Here is a 26,663-nt window from a genome sequence, read left to right on the forward strand (position 1 = left end):
TCTCTTTTTAAGTGCTATTTTCACTGAATCACTGAATTATTTACAGGAAAAGGAGCACCATCTTAACAGGCTGCAGCCCATTTACAACACAATGGTAGAAAATGGTAAAGATTTACTGGCTGTAGCTGAGTCCAAGGAAGCTCTGCAGTGTGACCTGGCTCAGCTTCAGGACTTGTGGCAGAAAACAACGCTGCAGTTACAGGCTGTTCTCACCCACTTCAGTGACACGGCTTTGGTAAGTGGCAATTCTGCTCTCATTAACCAGACCTAGATGAGCAAGTCAAGATATCCGATTTATATCTAACACACATTTTGTTTTCTTATTTTTTTTCATCACATGAACCTTTTAAAGTTGGATTTGTACAGTGAAGCTTTGTTGGGTTAAAGTGGTTGTAAAGGCTGAAGGTTTTTTTACCTTCAAAACCTTCTTCGTGTCGCTTCCCCCACAGCCTAATACTCACCTGAGACCCCTCTTTATCCAGCGATGTGCACAGGAGCCTCAGCTGTCCCGGGTCTCTTTCACCATTGGCCGAGATGAAGCAGTAAGAGCCATTGGCTTTCACTGCTGTCAATCACAGCCACTAAACCAATGAGGGGGGACGGGCGGTGCATAGCCATGGCTCTGTGTCTTTTTGAGGCATAGAGTGGGGCTCAGAAGCGAGCATGCACCAGTGCCCCGATAACAAGCAGCTTGCTATTGGCACTGGTCAAGGGGGAGGAGCCAGGAGCTCTGGTGTGGGACACGAGAAGAAGAGGATCAGGGCTGCTTTATGCAGAACCATTGCCCAGAGCAAGTGAGTAAAAGAACAAAAAACAATCTCACTTTAAGGGCTGGTTCACACTACAAAAACGCACTTGGATACATTCTGGATACATTTATGCTTACAGTTGACACCACACGCAGTTCCGGTGCAGTTTTGATGCAGTTTGCTATGTTCCAGTATGGTTCTGTGCAGACAAAATGCGGCATGTTCTACTTTTTTCTTTTTTCTTTTTTTTTCTTCTGTACCAGAAACTGACCGGAACTGACTGCACTGGTGTAAACTAGGGCTACTGAAATACATGGAAAACACTGTGCATGCATTTTTGATGCAGAAAAAAAGTGCAATGAACTGCATCTAGTGTGAACTAGCCCTCAGGGGCCAGCTCACACTGCATACATTTCACTTGCTTTTTTTTCTGCATCCAAAACACACAGAATGTAGGTTATATGGTTGTCAATGTCATAGTTCACATCAGTGATTGCAGTTCCACTGCATTCCAGCTGCAGAAAAAAAGTAGAACATGCTGCATTTTTTTCTGCACAGAACTGCACTGGAACGCAGTAAAACACATAAAAAATGCAACGGAACACACCAAAACACACCAAAAATGCTCTGGAACTTATATGTCCCTATTTAAATTGAAGAAAAAGAGAGGGGGAAAAGATTAACTAAAATGCATAAAAAATGCATTGGAACACATCAAAAACGCACATGCATAAACGCATCCTGAACGCATCTGGACTGCATTTCTATAGTGTGAACTGGCCCTCAAGGATAAGTTCACCTTAAAAAAAAATAAAAATAAAGTGTCCTAAAACCCCAGAACAGCTCTGGCAGCAAATGGGTTTGAAGGCGCCTGCCTGGATAGCAGGGCCAGGTCTAAAGGGGGTGTTGTGGTGACTACACCTCCATATCTCAGTCCTGGATCCCAGTACTACATGGAGGGGGCAGTGCAGCCTTGGCAATGGCGAGTTGGCATGGCTGCATAGTGCCCTGCTTCACTGCCTAGTGCGAGTCAGAAGTCCAAAGGTAACAAGCCGACACATTTCAAGGGTCCCAACCTGCCCCCTTCACCAGGGCTTCAAGGGCTGGTTTGAAAAGAGTGATGAACTCACCCTCAATAAAGAGATAATCAATGTGGGAATTGACTGCCTTAATCCTTCTTGAAGTACTGAAGGGGAGTTCGGACTCCACTGCCTCTATGCTTTTTCTAGCTGAGAAAGGGGGTGACCATGTAAATGTCCTAATATATTTTTAATTCAGTAAGAAATATGGTCGTCTTTTATTCACAGAAAGGATTGTCTTTTTTTCTGATATTGTGTTTGAATAATTAAATGCTTGTATTTTGGTACAGATAGCACTTAGCTCTTTTTTTATTTATAAAACCCCTTACTTCTACACCGTCCATTTGGTCATTTATGAATGAAAGCCATATGTCATCAGTGGACTTGTTCGGCTTATTCATACAGGAGTTGTGACCCATACACCACGAATCCGGCTGTTTATGTAGTGGAAGCTGTGTGCAGGCAGGCTATGTAACCCTATGGGGATGCATCAGCTGTACAGACACAGCCGCAGGTCCTGATATGACAGGCCAGTAGCCCTGAATGCACACAGCGTTCTTTCAGGGACACTCGCCCGTCCCTGTACACCTTTTAAATTAGGATGTGCAGCTACATCCCCATAGAGTTACATAGGCTGTGTGCAGCTACATCCCCATAGAGTTACATAGGCTGTGTGCAGCTACATCCCCATAGAGTTACATAGGCTGTGTGCAGCTACATCCCCATAGAGTTACTTAAGTTGTGTGCAGCTACATTCCCCATAGAGTTACATAGGCTGCGTGCAGCTACATCCCCATAGAGTTACATAGGCTGTGTGCAGCTACATCCCCATAGAGTTACGTAGGCTGTGTGCAGCTACATCCCCATAGAGTTACATAGGCTGCGTGCAGCTACATCCCCATAGAGTTACATAGGCTGCGTGCAGCTACATCCCCATAGAGTTACATAGGCTGCGTGCAGCTACATCCCAATAGAGTTACATAGGCTGCGTGCAGCTACATCCCCATAGAGTTACATAGGCTGCGTGCAGCTCCGCCGACTCCAGCCGCGTAAATGGCTGATGCATGCTGTATGGGCTACAGCGCCCGCGTGAATGAGGCCTGAACAGCTTCCTTGCTTTCCATTGCCATCTGACATAACTTTTCATTGTTCTCCTTAGAAGAGAGAAAATTTTGAACAGAATGTGGAGGACAGAAGGAAATCTCTTCATGGCTTGAAAGTGAGAGTAGATGAACCACTACCGACACTTCACGAGGACCTGCGAAGATTTAGGCAAACCGTCAAGGTATGTCACCAATGTGGTTACAAGGCGCTGGAAGAAGCCCAAAGAGGAGGCGGCTTTGCTGGGACTAATGACAGAACCTTTTATATCTTAAAATGTAATCTTCATAGTAAAGCTAGGACCTGGGCGACCGCTCCCCAAAAAACATGTCAGCACTGGCAAAAATGTCTTACTTTAACCTCTTCCCTGCTGCCCTATAACAGAAGTACTGCTACGTGGTGACAGGTCTGTGAAATCATGTGTATATATACGTGATTTTGCATTTCCATGTAGGGGGCATGCGCACCGCCATACCCTGCTGCCATTGGTGGCTACAGATGTCGGTCATCGGGTCCCAGCTGGAGATTGCCAAGGAACACTGACAGGGGAGAGACCTGTGTGTAAACAGCACAGGTCTCTCTCCTGCCAGCAGTAACATGCTGCTGTGTATTTCTCTGCACAGCGGAGAAATACACAGCAGCATGTTTCCCTAGTAAAACACACAATTAAACCTTTGATTGCCCCAGAGTTTAACTCCTTTGTGCCCAGTGTCATTAGTACAGTGTCAGTGCTTTTTATTAGCACTGATTACTGTATTAGTGTCAGTGAGGATGTCAGTGGCAGTAAGTCAGTTCCCACCCAATGTCAGAGAAATGCACAGTAGCATGTTTCCCTAGTAAAAAAAAACCCAGCACATACAGTAATGCAGGCCATAGATGGGGAGAAAAACTGCAGATTTTTCTTTTAAAAAACGAAAAATCGGTTGTTCAAGTGGCCGACGTTACCATCAATGGTAAAAAAAATCGGCCGATTTTCTACCCGTCTAGAGCCGGCAAAAAGTGTCCCTGCAGAGAGCTCTGCTATTTCTTTGACAGTTCTCTGACAGTTCCTTGACATTTATAGAAGTTGCAACAATGTATCTATTTGTTTCCATTTAGGATACAGATGTTTTTATTCGGAAACAAATAGATACAATGTTTCAACCGCTGTAAATGTCAAGGAACTGTCAGAGAACTGTCAGAAATAGCGGAGCTCTCTGCAGAGACACTTTATGCTGGACTGGAATTCTTCTTATTTTCATCCTTCTTCTTCTTCTTCTTCTTCATCCTCATCCTCTTCTTCTTCTTCCTCATCCTCATCCTCTTCTTCTTCTTCTTCTTCTTCTTCTTCTTCATCCTCATCCTCATCCTCTTCTTCTTCCTCATCCTCTTCTTCTTCCTCATCCTCTTCTTCTTCCTCATCCTCTTCTTCTTCCTCATCCTCTTCTTCTTCCTCATCCTCATCCTCTTCTTCATCCTCATCCTCTTCTTCTTCCTCATCCTCATACTCTTCTTCTTCATCATCATCCTCATACTCTTCTTCTTCATCATCATCCTCATCCTCTTCTTCATCATCATCCTCATCCTCTTCTTCTTCTTCTTCTTCTTCTTCTTCTTCTTCTTCTTCATCCTCATCCTCTTCTTCATCCTCATCCTCTTCTTCATCCTCATCCTCTTCTTCATCCTCATCCTCTTCTTCATCCTCATCATCATCCTCATCCTCTTCTTCTTCTTCATCATCATCCTCATCCTCTTCTTCTTCATCCTCATCCTCTTCTTCTTCATCCTCATCCTCTTCTTCTTCCTCATCCTCTTCTTCTTCCTCATCCTCATCCTCTTCTTCTTCATCATCCTCTTCTTCTTCATCATCCTCTTCTTCTTCCTCATCCTCTTCTTCTTCCTCATCCTCATCCTCTTCTTCATCCTCATCCTCTTCTTCTTCCTCATCCTCATACTCTTCTTCTTCATCATCATCCTCATACTCTTCTTCTTCATCATCATCCTCATACTCTTCTTCTTCATCATCATCCTCATCCTCTTCTTCATCATCATCCTCATCCTCTTCTTCTTCTTCTTCTTCTTCATCCTCATCCTCATCCTCTTCTTCATCCTCATCCTCTTCTTCATCCTCATCCTCTTCTTCATCCTCATCCTCTTCTTCATCATCATCATCATCCTCATCCTCTTCTTCTTCTTCTTCATCATCCTCATCCTCTTCTTCTTCATCCTCATCCTCTTCTTCTTCATCCTCATCCTCTTCTTCTTCCTCATCCTCTTCTTCATCCTCATCCTCTTCTTCTTCATCATCCTCATCCTCTTCTTCATCATCATCCTCACCCTCTTCTTCATCATCATCCTCATCCTCTTCTTCATCATCATCCTCATCCTCTTCTTCTTCTTCTTCATCATCATCCTCTTCTTCATCATCATCCTCATCCTCTTCTTCTTCATCCTCTTCTTCTTCTTCATCCTCTTCTTCATCGTCTTCCTCTTCTTCTTTTTCTTCTTTTTGTCTTCCTCTTGCAGGTCACTGCTCATGCGCAGATTTTTTATCGGTAAAAAATCGGCCGATTTGCCCACTAATTGCCGCGAAAATCGGCCGATCGGCAAAATCGGCCGATTTTTTTTCCAACTTTACCGAAAAACAAAAACTGCCAAAATACCGAAAAACGGCCGACCAAATCGCCCACTAACGATCCGAAAATCGGCCGATTTTATTTTCGGCCGAAAAATCGGCCGATTTTCGACCCGTCTATGGCCTGCATTAAACACACGCAGCACACACAGTTAATCCTTTGATCGCTCCAGATGATAACCCCTTCCTGCCCAGTGTCACTAGTACAGTGTCAGGGCTTTTTATTAGCACTGATTACTGTGATAGTGTTATTGGGATGTCAGTGGTAGTTAATCAGTTCCCCCCCCAGTGTCAGAATGCCCCCCGCAGTCCCCCTATAAGTTGCTGATCGCTGCCATTACTAGTATATATTAAAAAAAAATAAATAAAAAATCCCAGTATGTATACTGCCATTTGTAAACAGTATAACTTTTATGTAAATTAATAAATTTACACGTATTGGGATTTTTTTTTAGAAAAGACATGTAGCAGAATACATTTTGGCCTACATTTCTAACGAAATTTGATTTTTTTTTTTACTGGATGTTTTCTAGCAAAAAGCAAAAAAAATAGTTTGTTTTTTTTTTTTCAAAATTGTCGCTCTTTTTTTGTTTATAGTGCAAAAAATAAAGTGATTTTTTTTTTTTTTATTATCACTGTTCACTGTATTAGTGTCATTGGGATGTCAGTGGCAGTTAGTCAGTTCCCCCAGTTTCAGAATGCCCGCCACAGTCCTGCTATAAGTCGCTGATCACCGCCATTACTAGTATAACAAAATTAGAAATAAAAATTCTAGTATATATACTGCCATTTGTAGACGCTATAACTTTCACATAAACCAATTAATTTACACGTATTGGGATTTTTGTTTTTATCAAAGACGTAGCCTAGACGTTTTGGCCTAAATTTATGACCAAATTAGATTTTTTAAATGTAATGCCTCCTCACTGCCTGTTTTAACCCCATTGTTGCCGATCTACATGTCAGGCCTTGATCACAAAGCAATGTAACCCCCTCCACAGCCTGATGCAGCTTAAGGGGGGCTGTTGGTGGTCGGCAAACACACAGCTCGACCGAGTATTTTTGCTGCCACCCACCTACAAGTCTAAACAAAGCCTATTGGTGAAGAGAGATGAGCTCGCATTCCCCGCCCCTCACGTATATAGGAGCGTGTATATGTGCAGTCGCGGGACATGAAATGCTTATGATTGGCCCAGTAAAGTGACAGCTTCTTTGCGGCTTCACGGGTTCTCAGACAAGGATCTGAACATGCCTGAGCTCATCCCGATCAGTGAACAGTTGGCACCTTTATGGTCAGTCACAGGCATAAGCAATTCATCTTTTGATCCCTTCTTTCACTCTACTACACGATATAGCAGAGAAGAGATGACATCATCATTACAAATCTCCATCTTTCTGACGTGAGGATGACCGTTCACTAAATTCTGCTCTAATGTCACAAGGCTTTAACATAAAAGTAAGGATCATTATTTTATCCATGTGACTGCTAGGCTGCTTTCACACTGATCCGTTTTTTGTGCGTTAAGTAAAAAAAAGCGTGAGAAAAGCGGAAATAAACTGCATCCTTTTAAATCCTATGTAGCTCTTCAGACTGATGTGTTGCACTTCATTTGCAGTGAAAAAAATCCTGCTTGCTGCATTTTTGATGCATGTTTAGTAAAAAAAAAAAAAAAAAACCAAAACGCACCAAAAATGCATCTCTCCATTGAAATGAATAGAAACCACTGAAAAAAACGCATCAAATACGCAACACACCTGTGCAAAATGCTTTGTCCAGTGTGGAAAAATGCAATGCAACACACCACAGCAAAAACGTGTCAAATTTGCGTTTTTGATACATTATTTTTCAGCAGAGCAGTGAGAAAGTAGCCTAACTTTCAAATCTCTCTTTTGCAAAAATAAGGATCCTTTTTCATAGTGTGTAAAGCTGGGTTTACATACACACATTGTTTTCATTCATCCTGCACAGATTTCCTCATCAATGCTATACATTGCAGATAGAGGAATCTTCTGCTGAGGCTAATGTTCTGTACAGCTGCAGCCGGCGCCTGTTGAAATACCTGAACAGCAGCAACATCTGATTGGATGCAGCTGCTGTTTGGCTGACAACTTTCCTCCATGCACCTTCAATTTTTCAAATGAAGGATGTTGGGTGAGCTTGGTGAATTGAGACTTATGCCGCGTACACACTTATCAGTTTTTTCCATTTAACCCAGCGGCTGCATAAAAAAAAACCTGACTGATCTCTGTGCTAACACAAGCGGTGTTATTACAGCGATCTCCCCGCTGTGCTATTGTGTTCTGACAGGGGGGACCGGCCCACCCTGCTAGAACATACCTGTCAGCCCTGATTGGAAGCCAATCGACTGATCTTTATCAGTCATGCCCCTTCAACAGAAGTCGAATTGGCTGCCATAAACATGGGTCAAATTTCGGCTGGTTTCTGTTGAACTGGCCAATACTGCCTGATATTCGGCCCGTGTGCACGGGGCTTAAGGCTACATTGACATGGGAGTTTGTGTGCAGATGGTTTGCTGGATTGCAGGAACACTCGGCGCTATGGCTACATAACAACTGGCCAATTTCCTGCAGATAGTTTGTGTGTGGGAAGAACTCCGCAAAAACGCTGACCCTGGGGGTGCACATTGGCTGCATCCAGGGTTGGTATTCGCATGTAACCGCTCAGATGAGAATTCTCATGTAAAACACAGCAGCAGCTGCCATGGATTTGTACAGCGGACAAATCTGATAGCTGCAGCTGTCTGCGTTCCTGCTGACGGCCACTCCTGGCTTTACATCAGCTCCAATGTGAATGTAGCCTAAGTATAGTGATCTATGGCTGGCCATACTATATTATTATTATTAATAATAATAAATGTGTGTATATATATATATATATATATATGATTAATACTAATATATGTGTGTGTGTATATATGTATGTGTATGTATGTATATATATATATATATATATATATATATATATATATATAATTTTTATTTATTTTTTTACAACCAGTGGGTTGGTTGAAAAAAATAATCCAAAGTTCGATGTGGATGGTGGAATCGCTCCCACTGTGCTATTGTGTTCTGACAGCACGGAGGTGTCCCCAGCTCAGAACACATTAATCAGTGTTGCTGGCTACAGCCGGTGGCACCGATCGGTCAGGAAAAACCTAACAGGCTAGTTTGTACACAAGTGGATCAGTAGTTTGACCTGTGTACAGCCAGCCTACCCATACATGGATCAAAATTTGTCTGGTCCCTGCAGAACTGGGTGAATATCGATCCATATATAGCCAGTTTAAAGGGTTCAGGATCATCAATATTGATCAGCTGATTGCCTTTCTAATCTGTTGAACCAATTTACAAATCTGCGTCTGATTTTACCCTAAATTCACACCTAAGCGTTTGCAGCAGCATTTTATAGAGACGCACTACAGTCCATTTAACATGATTTCCTATGGGACACGTTCACATCTCCGCGTTTTCACCCGGTGCATTTTTTGGAAGGGGTCAGGGACTTTTTTTTAACGCAAAAAGTTGTGTTTTTGGTTCTGTAGATCAAAAACACAACAGAAAAGCATGTAGTGCGTTTTTGCTGCATTTTTATATGGTTTACTGCATTTTTAAATCTGCCTAGCAGCAAGAAAAAAAAATAGAAAAGAAACCACAAAACACGTAAAAAACGCAGGTGCAAAAACGCAACGCAAAACGCAATGCAGAAATGGGTCAAATGGAAACTGCATAGGTGTGAACCTAGCCTAATTGAACAAGTTGTTACATTTCCTTGTGATTTTGTCAATTTAGCTCCCAGGAAACTCCACTCTTCAGTATTTTCCTTGGAGGAATGTTTGTCGTTTAAGTTTGCAAACAAAACTGGAAGAAAACTAAATATTTATAATGTTAATTTTTGTTTTCAAACCCTGAGAGTGTAGCACTTTGTTTCCTCTTAGTATCCTTCTATTGTTCTGTAGGTGAAACTTCTTTATTAACACCTTCACTGCTGGGCAGAAACAGTAGCCTGTTGCAGTTGGCTTTGATTGTGGATCAGATGGCGAGTACAAGCAACTGGGGAGGCAGTGCATTGTCCCACAGTGATTATGCTTGTACAAACACCCTGCCCCCTCCCTGTCTCCCCCTCCCCCACTGACCAATCACAAGATTAAACAGGTTTGCAACTAGCCAGAGCTGAGCTGTGTGGATTGTCTCTTGTGTTTCAATGCAGGAGCTGGAGGAAGCCCTGGATGAGTGGGGAGACAGTTTGAAAGAGCTGGATAACATGAAGGCGGAATTATCGCAGTATATCATTGCGGAGGATGGCGTGGTGCTCAAGAAGCAAGTGGAAGCTCTGCACAGGCAGTGGGAAGAGTTGTGTCTCAGGGTAAGGGCAAAACTTTGTGTTACTTCAGGCCTGACTGCTGTGCGGCATGTGAAACTATTGCTGCTCATCTGTGAAAACTGGAGGAGCAACCGGTTCCCTGTGTCAGCTGAATGATGGAACCTCATTGACTGCTGTGAGCAGCCCAACCACATTGCTTTACTTTGTTGTGCTGCGGCCTGAAACTTTTCTGTTAACCATTTAAACAGTGACCAGACTTTTGAGTTCTTCTTTTCTTTCTTGATTTTTTCTTTTTTTGTAGCAAAATTGTTTTCTTTGTCTACATCATTTTAGATCTATCTGTATCTATATATATATATATATGTGTATATATATATATATATATATATATATATATATATATATATATAAAATATGTTAACACTATTTAAAAAGCCTTTCTTGTTAACATTCATTAATTCAGGAATATATTTTAGCATTTGCTGTTTGTTTGCATTTAAATACAATCTGTGCACGAATACATGGCATGAAATTTTAAATTCAGTAGTTGCATCCGATTTAATTTTTTTAAACAGTGTTGCATTCAGGAGTTCATGAATGGACACCATGTAGTATCCATTCATATTACTAGGATTTGTCAATGTATCCAGATTGTGCAGTTGTTATTGTGTTCCATGTAGAATCCTTGCAGCCAGGGGCGGACTGACAACTCATGGGGCCCCCCGGGCAATAGGGGATCATGGGGCCCCTGTGTCTTTGCCCAAACTCAAAAAAGCCTATGAAAAAGGTACCAGGGGCATCTCATGGGGCCCCCTACTGACCCCGGGCCCTCGGGCAGTGCCCGAGTTTCTAAATGGTCAGTCCGCCCCTGCTTGCAGCTACACACTTGGGGTTTTCAAGGTGTCAAGGTATTCTGATGTTGATATGCAATGTTTGTGTTGGGTGCAGCATCCTAGGGTACACGCTTCTGGGGTACCCACATTAGGATGTGTTAAGGTGAGGTTTTCTCATTGTGCAGTTGTGAGGATGTTAGGTGTAGCATCCCAGCAGGTATGTATTTCTGGTGTTTTTGCATTAGGATGTGTTTATGGTGACGTTTTGTCCTTGTGCTGTAATTACTGTGTTGGGTGTAGCATCCTAGCAGGTACACGCTTCAGGGATTCCAGCGTTAGGATTTGTTAGGGTATTCCCATTGTATAGTGATTACTCTCTTCTGTGTAGCATCCTAGTAGGTATACACTTCTGGGGTTCCCACCCTAGGATGTGTCAAGCTATTCCAATTGTACAGTGGTTGCTATGATGGATGCAGCAGCCTAGCAGGTACATATCTCTGGGGTTCCCTTACTAGGTGGCATCAAGGGTATTTCCATTGAGTATTGGTTACATTGTTGGGTGTAGCATCCTAGCAGGTACACGTTTCAGGGGTTCCCGCATTAGGATGTGTCAAGGCATTCCCATTGATCAGTGGTTACTGTCTTTTGTGTAGCAGCCTAGCATGTACATATCTCTGGGGTTCCCTTACTAAGTGGCATCAAGGGTATTTCCATGGCAGTGGGTACTTTTTGTTGGGTGTAGCAGTCTAGCAGGTACACACTTCTCTGGTTGCTGCATTAGGAAGTGTCAAGATATTTTGATTGTACAGTGTTTACTATGATAGATGCAGCAGCCTAGCAGGCACATGTCTCTGGGGTTCCCTTTACTAGGTGGTATCAAGGGTATTTCCATTGAGTAGTGGTTACTTTGCTGCGTGTAGCATCTTAGCAGGTATGCATTTCTGGGTTTTCCACATTAGGATGTGTTTTTGTGAGGTTTTCTCATTGTGCAGTGGTTACTGTGTTGGGTGTAGCATCCTAGTGGTACACGTTTCAAGGGTTCCCGCATTAGGATGTGTCAAGGCATTCCAATTGAGCAGTAGTTACTGTCTTCTGTGTAGCATCTTAGCAGGTATACACTTCTCGGGTTCCCACATTAGGATTTGTCAAGTTATTCCCATTGTGCAGCGGTTACTGTGTTGGGTATAGCATCCTAGCAGGTACACTCTTCTGTAGTCCCGGGTTTTGAAGCATCTGGCGCCATTATTGCTTCAAAAAAGACACTATTCACATCTGTGCATTGCAGTTACAAATGTTAATACGCAACACCATGTGCTTTGCATTGCAGTTCTATTAAGTATGCCGGCAATGCACCCTGCAGTACAGTACCCCACAGGTGCTATGGTGTGCTGCATTGCCCAAAACTGTGCAGGTCCTTTCTTTTCATATGTTAACGAATGCTGCCATCCTGTTCAAAATGAATAGGTTGCCTTATTGTAGTCTGGATTAACCAATGAAAGCGCGAGTGCTGCAGGAGGCATAAGTGTGAAGGGGCCCTACATCTTATAGGAGTGCAATAGAGAAATATGGGCACTTTCAGTGTATTGCTGAATACTGTGGCCTGTACTTCCAATCACATCTAATAGAGCTTTATGGAAATGTGTGTAAATTGCAAAAATGTAGGATGTTTAAATAAATTCTGTGAGCCAAATATGTTGTGTAATTTCAAACACATATGTAGCTGAACTGTATTGAAGTGCGAATGGGCAAATGTGTTTACACGCAGCCACGACCTCTGGCAAGTGTGCGCAGTTTGCTGAAAATTTTGCTTGGAGCTGCATAAACCCCTTGGTATAGAAAAACTAGAAGAAGGATCTGTCCTTTATAACAGCCAAGAGTGCTTTTTATTCCTATTAGGAGTCTTGTTGCTAGGGCTGACCACTCAGTTTTTATTCAATGCTCTATTTTCAGTAATCACCTGCACGGTGATCAGCCTCCTTAGCAGCGATCTATGGATAAATTAAGGCAAGCTGGTTAAATGGATTAACCTGGGTGCAACATGCGGGAAACCGCCTGTCACTCTAAGTGTATTAGAGAGCAGCACTCAGATTATTTATTTATATAGCTCCAACAATTTACACAGCGCTTTACATAATTCACATCAGTCCATACCCTCAACAAGCTTACAATCTAAGATCCCTACCTCCCATACAGTACATACACATACTAGGGCCAATTTAGACAGAAACAAATGAACGTGTCTTTGGAGTGTGGGCGGGGGAAGCTAAAATACCTGGAGTATACTCATCAAACTCTATGCAGGTAGTGTCCTGGCTGAGACCTGATTGTCATGGTGCAGGTATTGATGTGGATGTGGTCCACAAAAGGGTGGATGGTTTAGACCAGGGGTCTCCAAACTTTCTAAACAAAGGACCAGTTTACTGTCCTTCAGTTGTAAGGTGAGCTGGACTGTTGGGTGTTGAGAGTGTCCTGACGTGGAACAAACAATGCCACATCTTTGGTATCATTGGGAGGAATAGCGCCCCATCATTACTGTCATTGGACCCCATTGTTGGTGTCATTGGGAGGAATTGTGCCCCATCATTGGAGTCATTGGGAGGATTTGTGACCTGTCATTGGGAGTTATTGTGCCCCTTTAATGGCGTCAGTGGAGGGGAATTATGCCCCGTTGATTTCAATGGGAGGAATTGTGACCTGTCATTGGGAGTTATTCTGCCCCATTAATGGTGTTGGGGGGGGGAATTATGCCCCACTGTTGGTATCGGTGGAGAAAAATAGTGCCCCAAAGGCCGGATAAAAGTTGGCAAGGGGCCACATCTGCCCCCCAGGCTGCATTTTGCAGTCCACTGGTTTAGACCCATCAGAAGTAGATCAGTAAATATGCATATTTCCAATAAAGTGGATAAAGTAACCCCATTGAACAATTACCAAATCCCTGGGTTCCTGGGGACCCATTCACACGAATGCATTGGGGAAATGAATGGTAACACACAGGTACATGCGTGTTGCTGTGCTGTTCATTCTGCATTGAAAAACGGTGCAGGTGTGTTTTCGTGCAATGTGTTGACAGCCCTTTCAAAGTAAATGGGCTTCCCTCACTCAGTACACGTGAACACATCACAACAATGTGCCCTGAGATCTGTGATGAACAAACTGGATCTGCACCTGGGGACACTGGTGACTAAGCAGAGGCTGGATGTATCCGATACAGAGAGGTCTGCTTTATTTATTTTGATGGTTAAGGTAGAATAGGGCAGAAGGCCATACGTTTAATTTCCATCATTGATAATTGCAGATTTTAATTTTGTTATGAGGTAGATTTACTAAAACTGTAAAGTGCCAAATCTGGTGCAGCTGTGCATGGTAGCCAATCAGCTTCTAATTTCAGCTTGTTCAATTAAGCTTTGCCAAAAAAACCTGAAAGCTGATTGGTTTCTATGCAGAGTTGAACCAGATTTTGCGCACTCCAGTTTTTGTAAATCAACCCCATTGAATTCCTGGTGTGATTCCTGGTTCCTGGTATACTATAGTATAAATCCCGATTACTACACTTTTGGGATGGTCCTTATCTTAATCCCTCCCACCACCACATGCTGTGCAGGCAGAGGTGCGCAATCAGCTGATGTCACAATGCCTGAGGGTGGAGCTGGAAGTGTTTTTTGCTGACTACTATTAGGGAGCTGAAGGGTTATTCGTGGTCACAAAACTGACTGGTGACCCTCGTCAGAGTATGTAACCTTACAGCTCTGTAGTCCTTATGCTACAGTGGCTGCACAAGGTGACAACACAACAGTATGTTCACTGAAGGGCATTTAGCGTTGTCACCTTGTCCGAAAAAAGTTCCATTCACTGGCAAGATCACAGCATTTTTAAATAAAGTTACAGATACAGAAATAATTGAATTTACATAAAAAAAGTAGCTAATGAGGTTTTGCCCATAATTATACTGTAAAGCTCAAGTCCAGCCAATTGGATGTGTATTTTAACCAGTTTTGGACAGAGTGGGGAAAGCTTAGATCCTCCTTTTAAGTTATAAATGCTGTTTGTGCCCAATTGGGTAGTTTGTTTTTTTTTATAACACACATGAAATAGGCAGGCCATAGACGGGCCGTTTATTGGCCGAATTGTCGATGCTGCCCCCAATGTCCACGAAAAACGGCTGTGGATTTTCCAGCATGACCAATAAAAATAAGAAGATCCGTGAAAAATGGCCGACGGACTGGCCCCACTAATGGCGCGAAAATTTGGCTGATAAACGACCCGTCTATGGCCTGCAATAGGCTGGAGATCTTATCAGTGGAGGTACAGCAATAAAAGGCTCTGCAGAGTTTTTCATTTTACCAATTTAAAAGTTATTGCCTGATGCTGAAAGTAATACTTTCAGCAGCATTGAATGAATAGCACAGAGATGATCCATTAACAAGCAGAGAGAATAAGTACTCCAGCTGTTGTCCACTTTTAATGTATAAGATCCATGTGCTTTCTGTTTTTGTTTTGTTTTTTTCCTCTTTGCTTTTAGTTTGCGAATATCCTCCTGTTTTAGAGCAGAGCTGCTGGATGAAAGTGCTTTTTTTTTCTTTTCTTTTTATGAACTATTTCCATCCTGTACATAACTGCCACTACTACCCCCAATACTCCCCAAGAATACAGCCTACAAAGTACTTGTGCTTTTTGCTGCACTTTTTTGTTTAATTTAAAGTGTATCAAAGCCCTAACAGTGAACTTCTCGTTTTTTTTTTTTCTTTTGATTTGTTAAGTAGATCATTGAAAGTGTTTTGTTCTACCTGTTCTTATCTTGGTCTATCAGATGTTGAGGAGATGGAGAGCAGGTTGGTCTTGGTAGATCAGCAAAGGACATCTGGACAGGGCTAACCCCACTTAGTCCACCAAAATGCTGTGAGTTGTCATCTCACAACAGGCCCTAGGAGTTGAGTGCATTTCAATTATCAACAGCTGTTTTTTTACTACTTGCAGGGCCTTTGAAAGCAGGGGTCTCGAAGCTTTTCAGTACAAACACCATGTTGTATACCTTACAAATACTTGTCACCTGAAAAAAAAATCAGTTTTATGAATAAAGTTTAATTGGATAAACATGCTTTAAGAAATAGCTCTGAAGCCCCCCATCACACATCAGAGGACCCCTTGACATTGGTGTCCTCAGTCACCTTGTCCTACCTTACACTCTTCACCCCAGTGGCAGCATGGCATAGGAAGCGGGAGGTGGAACAGGTCTGGACTGAGGGCAGTTTCTCTTCTGAATGCTGGTGCCGCTTTGGATCAGCATCAGGTCCATGTGCCCCTGTGATGTCATCACGGATATAAGACAAGGACTTTAAAGTTTCCTGGAAACCATCCCAAAAATATAGTAATCAGGATTTATAATATACCTGCATTGCACCAGGAAGTCGATGGGGTTGATTTACTATAACTGGAGGGTGCAAAATCTGGTGCAGCCTTGCGTAGAAACCAATCGGCTCCTAGTTTTTTTTTTGTCAAAGCTTAATGGAACAAGCTAAAGTTAGAAGCTGATTGGCTACCGTGCACAGCTGCACCAGATTTTGCGCTCTCCAATTTAAGTAAATCAAACCCAGTGTGTCCTAACCACCTACGGTTTAACCTGCACTTAAGATTGCTGCACCTACGGGCACTAATATATTTTATGGACTTCACCAGTTTATTTCTATTCTCTCACTCATCTGACAAAGATTATCTGATATTTATATATATATATATATATATATGGCTAATTTGCCGTACTATTATATGGATATTAATATCTCACTTGAATTACTAGTTTGTTTGCTCTTTTAAGAGCTCTTTTATGGTGTACTTGACTGTTCCACCCATTTTAATTTTTATTCCGTATATAAATTTAATTATTGGAAGTTTTATATACATTGCACTTGGATGTTCCTCTTTATGTGTATTTATTTTATATATTGATTAATTACTTGCTCAGATCTGCACTTTATATCACATTTTTATAGGAGTTGTTACCTTTTCCTTTATGCAAGCTGCTTTATATTTATTTCCAGCGCTCGCCTATACACATTATTCTATATATTATGAGTCCTAACCACTTGGCGTCATTTGCTGTTTTTGTGCTGTAGACCGGGTTGCCTGCAGTATGGAAACGCATACTAAAAATATGGGACAAGTTGCTGTGGGCTGGGTAAATATTGTAGTGGGTCGGATGTGGTTTGGAGATCGCTATTTTAAAGAGATAAAACGTGGGAAAACATACATGTATTGCAGAGATGCGCCCCTTGTGTTTTGTTTTTTTTTTTTTTTTTTTTTTTTTTTTATATCTTGCCCTGATATATACGCCACTACCTGACCCTCTCTCTGCCTTACATAGGTATCTATGAGAAAGCAGGAGATCGAGGATCGACTCAATGCCTGGAATGTGTTTAATGAGAAGAACAAGGAGCTGTGTGATTGGCTGACGCAGATGGAGAGTAAAGTCTTGCAGACCGCTGATGTTAACATCGAGGAAATGATCGAGAAGCTGCAGAAGGTAAGTGGCGTGGATGTGAATGATCACAGCTTACATTACTGGCCACTATGAACCTTCTTTGAATCTACATCTTCTCTCCTGCAGAGTTAGTTGTGCCTTCCTACTTGACACAATTATCTATTTCCTGGAAAGCAGAAATGACCTCCGACAGCTGAGATAGAACACATGCTTTAAAATAGCATTGAGGGGCTCCATCCACAAACTTGTTTCCTGTCCTTTCCAGCGGGAAACGTTTCCTGCAGTTCTAAAAATAAAATCATTTTGCTTGATTTTATAAAGTCAATGCTGATTAGGTTGTCTTATATCTAATTTTATGAAACATTAGCACTCCAGACTCTAAGGCTCCATGTACACGGAACGTTTGGAAAACACTTCTGACTGCTGGAAAACGCAGGTTAAAAAACGTCTGTTTAGCCATGTTTGCATACCGCGTTTATGAAAGTTTGCTTTTAGAAGCGTTTTTTTTAAGATAACCACAGGAGACCTTCCAAAATGTCTAGAATGCACTGAAAAATGGTAAAAAATAACTATTTCCGACATTTTGAGAGAAATAGAGAGAGCAGAAGCAGAGAGAGCAGTATTTGTTGAGATTAGCTGTCTTTTTTTTTTTTTTTTTTTGTGGTGTTTGGATGTGTTCCAGCTCATTTCTGTGCAGAAATTATTGCAGCAGCGTGTAACATATTTTCTTTCATGCAAAACCTCAAAGTATGGTGTACCAGGTCCATTTGAGTACCGGGAAAACACTCTGCTTGCACTTTTCATGATGAAAAAAGGCTCTGGACAGCATCTGGAAATGGAAGAGTTAAAATTTTCCAAACGCTTATAAATGCGGTTAGCCGCGTTTACAAGCATTTGGCGTTTGAAACGCTAATGAAATCTACTCCTGAATGCAAGTTTGGTGTGTTAAAAAAAAACTGTAAACTCAACTGCCTGTAAATGACTGTACACAACATAGTGTACATGGACGCATAGGAAAACATTAGGGGGAGTTCAGGGGCTGCTGAAAAAAATGCAGAAAAGCTCCTAAACTTCAGTTTATCAGCTGCAATGTACATGGAGCTTAACAAGTTCCTGTGACATATCAATCTTTATATAAGAAAACAGTCCCCGGTGCAGCATGCGCTCTGACAAGTTTATTCATGCTGGAAAATGCTATTTTCAATGTATTTCTTACTGCAGTAGATCTCTGTTTTAGTAAGTTTCTGTGACTGGTCTAACAGCCATTGGTGGAAGTTGGTGGACTGGCAAATGTTTAATAAAGCTGAACTCTAGGTGGATATAAATTGATCAGACACACATTGATCAGTCATATGCTGTGCTCTTGTGCTAACAAGGAGCATACTGATGGATGGAGAGAGCAGAGTGAAAGCTGAATTAACTGATGAGTCTCTTGGTAATTTAATAAATGTCCAGTCACAGGCTTGGGGACAGGACTTGAAAGGATTTGTTTTATGCTGGCAGCAGCCCTTGCCACTCCTCTGAATAGTAATCTGCGGGGCATTGCTTTTCAAAGAGCGGTTGATAGGTAGCAGTGATGTGATGGCTCCTCACCTACTTTTTTTAAGCCTGAAAAGCCCACACCATCACAAAGTAACCACATACATTGCATGCGGTTGCAGGGTTTTTATGGTGCATCCCCAATCACTTAAATAGGTTGTATTCAGTGGTGACACTGACTACCAAACAGGTAGCTACTGTGTTCGGTTAAGGGGGAGTGGGCAGGAGGTTGCAAATCCACAGTTCAACCACTTATTTTTACTGCTTCCTCAGCCGCATGTGTGAGCAAGGCCTACTCCAAAGACATGCTGGTAGGTTAATTGGATCTTGTCTAAAATCGGTCCTAGTATGTATGAATGTGAGTTAAGGACCTTAGATTGTACGCCCCTCGAAGGTTAGGGACAGATGTGAATGTCATATATGTGTATATATCTATGTGTGTGTGTCTCTATATGTGCGTGTATGTGTATATATATTATATATATCTCTCTGTGTGTGTGTGTATATATATATATCTATATATATATATCTATATATATCTGTGTGTATGTGTGTATATATATATATCTGTGTGTATGTGTGTGTGTATATGTATATGTGTGTATATGTATATATATATATATATATCGCTGCATAAATTGATGGCATTGTATCTGTAGTTAGTGCCTGTAGTAAGTGTAACTGCAGTGTAAAAAATTGGGTCTCCTGTCCTTCCAGAGCGATATAAATCTCATGATTGGATGCAGAGAAGTACAGATCTGTTGGCAGGTATACCCACTCCCTTAGCCCTGGTTCACATCTATGTGGTTGTGTGGGCAGCGATGTGTGTGGGCACGAGAGCCTATTCATTTGAATCGACTCCTGTGCCCTGGTACATGCAGGGAAGAAATCCGTGTACTACTTTGGAAATTGCTATCCGCACAGGAACCAAGGTCTCCAGTGCAGGCAGCATGCCATTAGATTCAATGGCACCTGCTCGCGGGTCCCGCATTCCTCTGTATGGGTGGTGTGGCTGCAGGTATTTGTGCGGGTCCCACAGTGGCACCACCTGCACAGATGTGAACCGAGGGTAAGGTCTTATTCTACACTTGTGTAGGGGGGGAGGGATGGTAAAAACAGTACAAACAAATCAAGTGAGGGTGGCACAGTGATGTTAACTTTTAGGAGGTTAGGATAAGCAGTGAGGAGAGCCTCTTCACTGCCTGTCAAACACCCTCTGAAAAGCGATCCACCATGAACTGGTCTGAGGGCTTCTGCATGAGTAAATGAGTATGAATATGCATTTCATGTGTATTTAGTGGTTTTCCTGGATTTAGGCAGTATTTTTTAATATGAAGGCACCTGAGCAAATAAAAAGAACTGTTCTGTTCAACATAGACATTTGGATTTGACAAGGTGAAGTGGAATAGCCCACAGCAACCAATCAGCAGTCCTCTATCATTGCTGTGACTGCTCTGAACTGGGAAAAGTTAAATATTCTTGGTTGCTGTTTGCTACCCTTTACATATACTCACGGCTTGTTACATAACTTTTGTAGGTAATGGTGCATATGCCTTGAACAGTACAGAATGTTATACAATAAGAGCAAATGGCCTAAAATATTTTGCTGCGACAGCTTAGAGGTGATTCATCACAATAATGGTGAATTCGGGAGCAGAAAATGCTGTGCTATAGAGCAGTGATGATTTACATGCACTGTTGTTCTTGTTTTCTTGGCATTGTGGTTTTACAGCTTTAATTATTTCTATTATTAGGACTGCATGGAAGAAATTAATCTCTTCAGTGAAAATAAACTGCACTTGAAACAAATTGGAGACCAGCTGATCATAGCCAGCAACAAGGCCCGGTCCACTGAAATTGAAAACAAGCTGAATAAAGTGAACGACCGCTGGAAGCACCTGTTTGATGTGATTGGCTCACGGTAAGTGATTTCTTGCACTAAAAACTTTGACCTGGCCTAATGACAGTAGGAGAACATGGGGCATGGCTTGGCTCCGGGAGGGGGATGGGTGTAATCTGGTCTGTTGTAGTATGGGTGTTGGATCCAAGCAATTCATGGACTAAAGCTGGCCATACATTATACAATTTTCTTCAATTTCCCTTAGATTTACCTTCAACTATGTAGTGCACGAGCCTGCCTGATTGCATACAAACTGAAAGTGTTTAGGGTTGACCTCATATTATATGGTTTTGGTAAATGTAAATGAAAATTGAGCAAGAAAATAGGTAAATCTAAAGGAAAGTGGACAGAAATGTGTAAGAAAATTGTGTAGTGTATGGCCAGCCTTAGCAAATAGAACAGTTTGGACTCATTCACAAGGAGGTGCCGATCTATGCGTCCATGAGAAGGGCCATCTTCAGCTGGCCAGAATGCACAGGTGCTGCGATCAGGCTTCCTGAAATCAATGACAGGTAGCCGGCTTCACAGACCTCCACACCCATCCCAGAGTACGCATCCATGCGGGTTTAATGCATCTGTCTGATCCATGCATTGAACCCACAGCTGTCTGCCTGTCCTTGATGTCAACAAGCTGCCTGCTTGGAACACCTGTACATCCCGGGCATCTGAAGACAACTCTTCGTACAATCGTACGGATCGGTAATGCCTTTATGAATGATGCCTAAATATGCGTTTTAGCTGTGTATTTTACGGTTAGCCTGAAGTTCCTTTCTATCATTTTCCTGATGTGTGTTGCCTGCATCTGAACATTCATGGAAGATTTGGATTCATGAACACTGAACTCCACTTTAGTCTGCTGGGCTTGATAGAGCAGAAGTGCTGTGCATGGCTTTATTGTTATAATTACAAATCATGCTTGTGTCATTAGTTATCCTAGAAGTTGCAGCGGAGCTTTGTGGATCTAATCCTCTTACATGCGGTTTTAAATATAGCGCCTTTGTTGGTTCGTTGGTTGGGCAGTTATAACCTTTAAAAGAACTTTAACCACTTCAGTACCAGGCACTTTCACCCCCTTCCTGCCCAGGCCAATTATCAGCATTGGCGCAATTTGAATGACAGTTGTGCAGTCATGCAACACTGTACCCAAACTAAATTTTTATAATTTTTTTTCACACAACTATATCTTTCTTTTGGTGGTATTTGATAACCACAGTGATTTTTTTTATTTTTTTATAAAACAAAAAAAGACTGATCATTTTGAAAAAAAAGAATTTTTCTTAGTTTCTGTTATTACATTTTGAAAATAAATAATTTTTCACTGATGAGGCTGTGCTGGTCATCAGTACACCGATGATCCGTGCCTTTATTATCAGTGTAAATGTCTCCTGATGGTTATCCCTTTCCTTTCCTCAGACAGTGACAGCACTGATGAAAGTAAATGCTGATAACCGGCAGTTGTTTAAATGTAATCAGCTGTGATTGGACACAGCTGATCACATGGTAAAGAGCCAACATCATTGGCTTTTTACCCTAATCGGTGATGCACTGTATCAAAGGGACACAGCTCGCCATCGATCGCTGTGCTGCATGCCAAGAATGGGAGGATGTCCTATGATGTCCTTCCAGAATGAGAGGTCCTACCCAGCTGTCATTCTACAATAGGTCAGGTGGGAACCAGTTAAAGGCGAAGTTCACCTTTAAAAATTTAATTGAAAATAATAATTGCACATTATTTTGCAGATAATAAATGTGCATTATTTTTTTTTGTTTCCCACACTGCAGCCTGCAAAGCATTGTACCCACAATCAGATCGCAGGTGCAATGTCAGGCTTCTGCAGGCACTCAGTACAGCTGTCTGTCCCTACCTCCCATAGCTGACAGTTACTGAACTGCAGGAAGTGTCAATGGCCTATGAGAGTGCTCATCATCCTTGCAGTTTGAGATCAAGCCATCTGCTGCGGTTGCAGAGAGCACTTTTTGTCCATTCATTTACAGATCACTGAATAAATGATGCAGTTGTGTGGGTGGAATCCTGCACACCTGCGCTGTTTTTAAATTGTGGCAGAGGGTGCAGGGAGAGGATCCCCTGCCTGCTGTCATGGGAAAGGGATCAGGGGGTGCTGACAGGTGCTTTATAGGTAACCAGTTACCTATACCCTAAATATGGGTGTAACATGTTACAAAAGGTAAACTTTTTATCTTTTTACTTCACCTAGATAATCCTAACAAAGGCCCATGTACTGGAAACATGGTAGTTGGACAGATATTTTCTTTCATTTTTTTGATGGACTTTGTGTATGTATATGTATTTTCTCACCAAAACTGCAGAGTGCAAAATCTGGTGCAGCTGTGCATGGGAGCCAATCAACTTCTAACTTCAGCTTGTTCAAGCTTTGACAAAACTTGGAAGCTGATTGGTTTCTATGCAGAGCTGCACCAGATTTTGCACTCTTCAGTCTAACCCTAGGTTCACATCTGTGCGGGTGGTGCTGCTGCGGATACGCCCCACCACCCGCACAGAGGAATGCAGACCCGCGGGCGGGTGCCATTAGTTCTAATGGCACACCACCCGCACTGGAAAATGCAACCATACTGAGAACCGAGGTTCCTGTGCGGGCTGCATTTTCAGAAGAAGGGCATGGACTTCTTTCCTGTGTGGCACGGGATTCCATTCAAATGAATGGGCTCTCGGAACCGGGGAAAACGCGGCCTGCACAGCCGCATAGATTTGAACCGGGGGTTAGTATATCAACCCCTATTTATCCAATATTGTTTTGTATTGGAGTGCACCATGTTGTCCAGCATGCCATCCAACCTATTCATCCATTGTGGGATGGCAGAGGATGGATGCACTGCTCCTTTAACTGGATGCACACTATTAAAATTTCAGCTGGCTCCTGAGGAACTGGGCAAAATTTGCTACATTGGTGACTTTGATGGCCACCACCTATCCAACATCCATTTATTGAAAATTTAAAGAAGCCAGTTGGAACATTGTTGGCCGAACAGCGTTTGAATTAAATGCAGACGCTTTTTGGATATTCTGACTTCTGCGTCTTTGTAAATCCTAATAAGAGAATTCCCCTCTGCCTTGCTGATGGATTGTCAGTTGATACAATGGTGGTGGTGGTGGTGGTGGCTACAGACAACCTAGTTTTTACAGGTGTCAATCAGCAGAGAGATTCATATTTGCATTTAAAGCAAGGAAATCGGATATATGTGTATATTGGTTGGGTGTAGGAATTTCAGTTGCTTCCTATTTTAAAATAATTGTGTGCTTTAAAGATCCAAGATACGTAGGAATTCCAGTAAAAGTAAAATGGAAGATTGTATCAAACCTAGGGAATGGTAACTGCACTTAATATAAAAAAGGGGGTTGCCTCTGGTTTTAAAATGGTCTGCAAATCAAGTGATACAGGCAGCTAAAGACACATGCAATTCTCAACTTTTCCAGAAGTAATCAACCTCATAAGTCCCTCGTTGTTATTTGAGGGCATCCATTAAATTAAAGAACCAAGGGGGATGCTTGAGAGGCAGGAGTGACAGGTTCAAACTAGGATACTGTGCAGACAGCTGACACCCCCCTTATCAACTGATGATGTCATTGGTTGTCCAGACTCCGGCAGCTAGAAGGTAGTAATGGCGCGCAATAAAACCTGTGACTTTGTGTAACTAAAAAGGCAGGCTTGTTCCACCCGCTGGCTTGTATACAAGTTTTGGGCAATTTTTAGACATTTTGCCAAGGCACCCCTGAAGAAATCTCAAGGCCCCCCAGGGTGCCTGGGCTCCCTGGTTGAGTGAGGCTAATTTTCGAACACATTTTCTTGTTGGGTTGTTGGTTCCTGACATATGTGGTTTACTTTACCTTTATTTAACAACAATCATTTCCAAAGAAACAATTGCATATAAAAGCAAAATACACTATGTCAAAGGAGTTTCATTTATTCTCGTGTTAAGTACAAACTTTCCAGCCAAAACTTTTTTTTCTTTCCTCTTTGCTTTGAACACAGTAGGAAAAGCCACTCTATTGCATTACCACACACCCCTAAGGTGAGTTGTTGTTTTTTTGTTGGTTCTCCTTTAAGGCAGTCCATGCTTATAGAATGGGGCCCCAATGCGCGGCATTGAAACAAAAAACTGGATTTGCATTTTTTTTATTGCAGTACACCACAATGCACAGTATGTGCCCTGTAGTGCGCTGCAGTGTCAGTCCATCCATTTTTTCTTTTCTCTCCACGTGAACATTGTCTGCGTTTGTTTAACCTTTTCCTACCCAATCAAAAATTGAATACGATACATTTTAGCTGTTTGGTAAGCACAATCCATTCATTTTATGAACACTGTGCTTTTGAATAGGTAATTTTGACCCGTGGTCAATTGTCTCATTGATTCCTGTTTGACAGCTGTAATAAAGCATTTAGGAGAAGGCCTTGGACTTAATTGCTGTCACTTGAATGCGTGTGCCTTTGCAAACTAGGATAATTGCCTGTAATGCTACATTTAGATAGATGCAAACGGTAACACAGTGAAGTGATTGGTGTGTGCCTGATTTAGCCGAGTCCATCAGTCTGGCTGTGGGCTTAGACACTGATGCGATTCAGTCTGTGACATCAGGCTCGGCTTGGCCATATGGCACTATTACAAGCGGCTCCCTCCTCACATGTATTGTGTGCGTGTGTAAGGGCTTGTGCCATTCAGAAAAGGATTGTCAACTCTGATTACCCGCAGCAGCTTGATGTAGTACAAAGGGAAGGGGGAGACTTAGAGTGCCTGAATAGCTAGCTAGGCTATAAAAAAAAAACTGCTGAGCTCCAACATCTGCCTTATTCCCTTCTGAATTGTAAATGGTATTTTTTCAAAAGCAAGAACATGACACGTGAGGTTGCTCAAAATACTTTGCAATTAATAAGTTACTTTCATTAGAATTTTTAACATTTTTTGGTCTCCTAAAGCAGACTTGAAAATCCAAAGTCTAACTAGCTGTCTAACAGAGTTCTACACACATTACAATATGGTCATGTGATGCAGCCAAATTAGAATCAAATAGATTGCTTTCCACCATTATCTGTTGAAACCTCTAGTCCAGTAATGTGTTGATTGTATGTCAAATCTGTCCTAATTGTCAGAGAAACTATTTTAGGTACTGCGAGAAATGGATTATTTTTTTTTTGATCAAGAACTTTAAGAAAAGTGAAGTTTGTCTTTTTTGATGTTCCTTCCACCTTTTACGATCATCAGCCTCCTACCAAATACTTACCTTCTGCCCATTCCCGAGTTCCTCATGGTGTGGCCCAACCTGTCTTTGGAGTGTCCAACTTCTACTTTGCTTTCTTACTGCTCACCCCAATCATTCCTATGGCTGGTCTATATTCATGGTGGCCCCAAGCAATCCAGTATGGCTCCAACCATAGGATGGAAATGTGGCAAGCAGTGTGCATGCTCAGTGGGATCTGTGTTCAGCCAGGACTTTTTTTTTTGCAAAGGCTCTGCAGTGTCAGGCAGGGTTACATAGTCTGGCTGAAAAAAGACAAAAGTCCATCCAGTTTAACCAATAATAAAAAAAAAAAGTTATAATCCCATTCCCACAGTTGATCCAGAGGAAGGCAAAAAAAAACCCCCCAGCAAAACATGATCCAATTTGCTCCTGCAGGAGAAACAAATTCTTTCCTGATCCCCCAAGAGGCACACAGTCATACAGGGAACTCGAGAGTGGCAGGGGTGGCTGCCTTTCAGTGGGAGTTGGGGTGTATTTTGAAGAAAACGTCACTGTAGAAATCTTGCCCCTATACAAAGCATTAGTAAGACCTCATTTTGTGTTACAAAAAGTTTTATTAGATTTTTTTAATAGACATTTTAAAGCACAGTATACAAATAGTGAGGCACAATAAGTGCAATTATTAAATTGAGTTGGAATACACAAGGTTGGAAAACTCAAGCACATGGCTTGGTACATCCTTAGAAACAGTAATTCCAATGTCACCCAAAGAAAACCAAACTATACGAGGAAAGTTTGACTTAGTGCACTGGGCAT

At 42.0% G+C, this 26,663-nt stretch overlaps 1 protein-coding gene across 1 annotated transcript in view; it reads left to right on the forward strand.

Moving 5' to 3' along the window:
• SYNE2 (spectrin repeat containing nuclear envelope protein 2) overlaps positions 1–26,663 on the forward strand; it is a 503,718-nt gene that overhangs the window by 419,248 nt on the left and 57,807 nt on the right. The window contains 5 exon segments of the mRNA XM_089687495.1: positions 47–235; positions 2,988–3,113; positions 9,772–9,927; positions 17,077–17,235; positions 20,487–20,653. Of these exon segments, the coding sequence (XP_089543621.1) occupies positions 47–235; positions 2,988–3,113; positions 9,772–9,927; positions 17,077–17,235; positions 20,487–20,653 (797 nt within the window).

The sequence above is a fragment of the Staurois parvus genome, unplaced genomic scaffold, assembly GCF_062004578.1.
Source record: "Staurois parvus isolate SC_StPar_1 unplaced genomic scaffold, SC_StPar_1.0 ptg000426l, whole genome shotgun sequence".
Classification (NCBI taxonomy): domain Eukaryota; kingdom Metazoa; phylum Chordata; class Amphibia; order Anura; family Ranidae; genus Staurois; species Staurois parvus.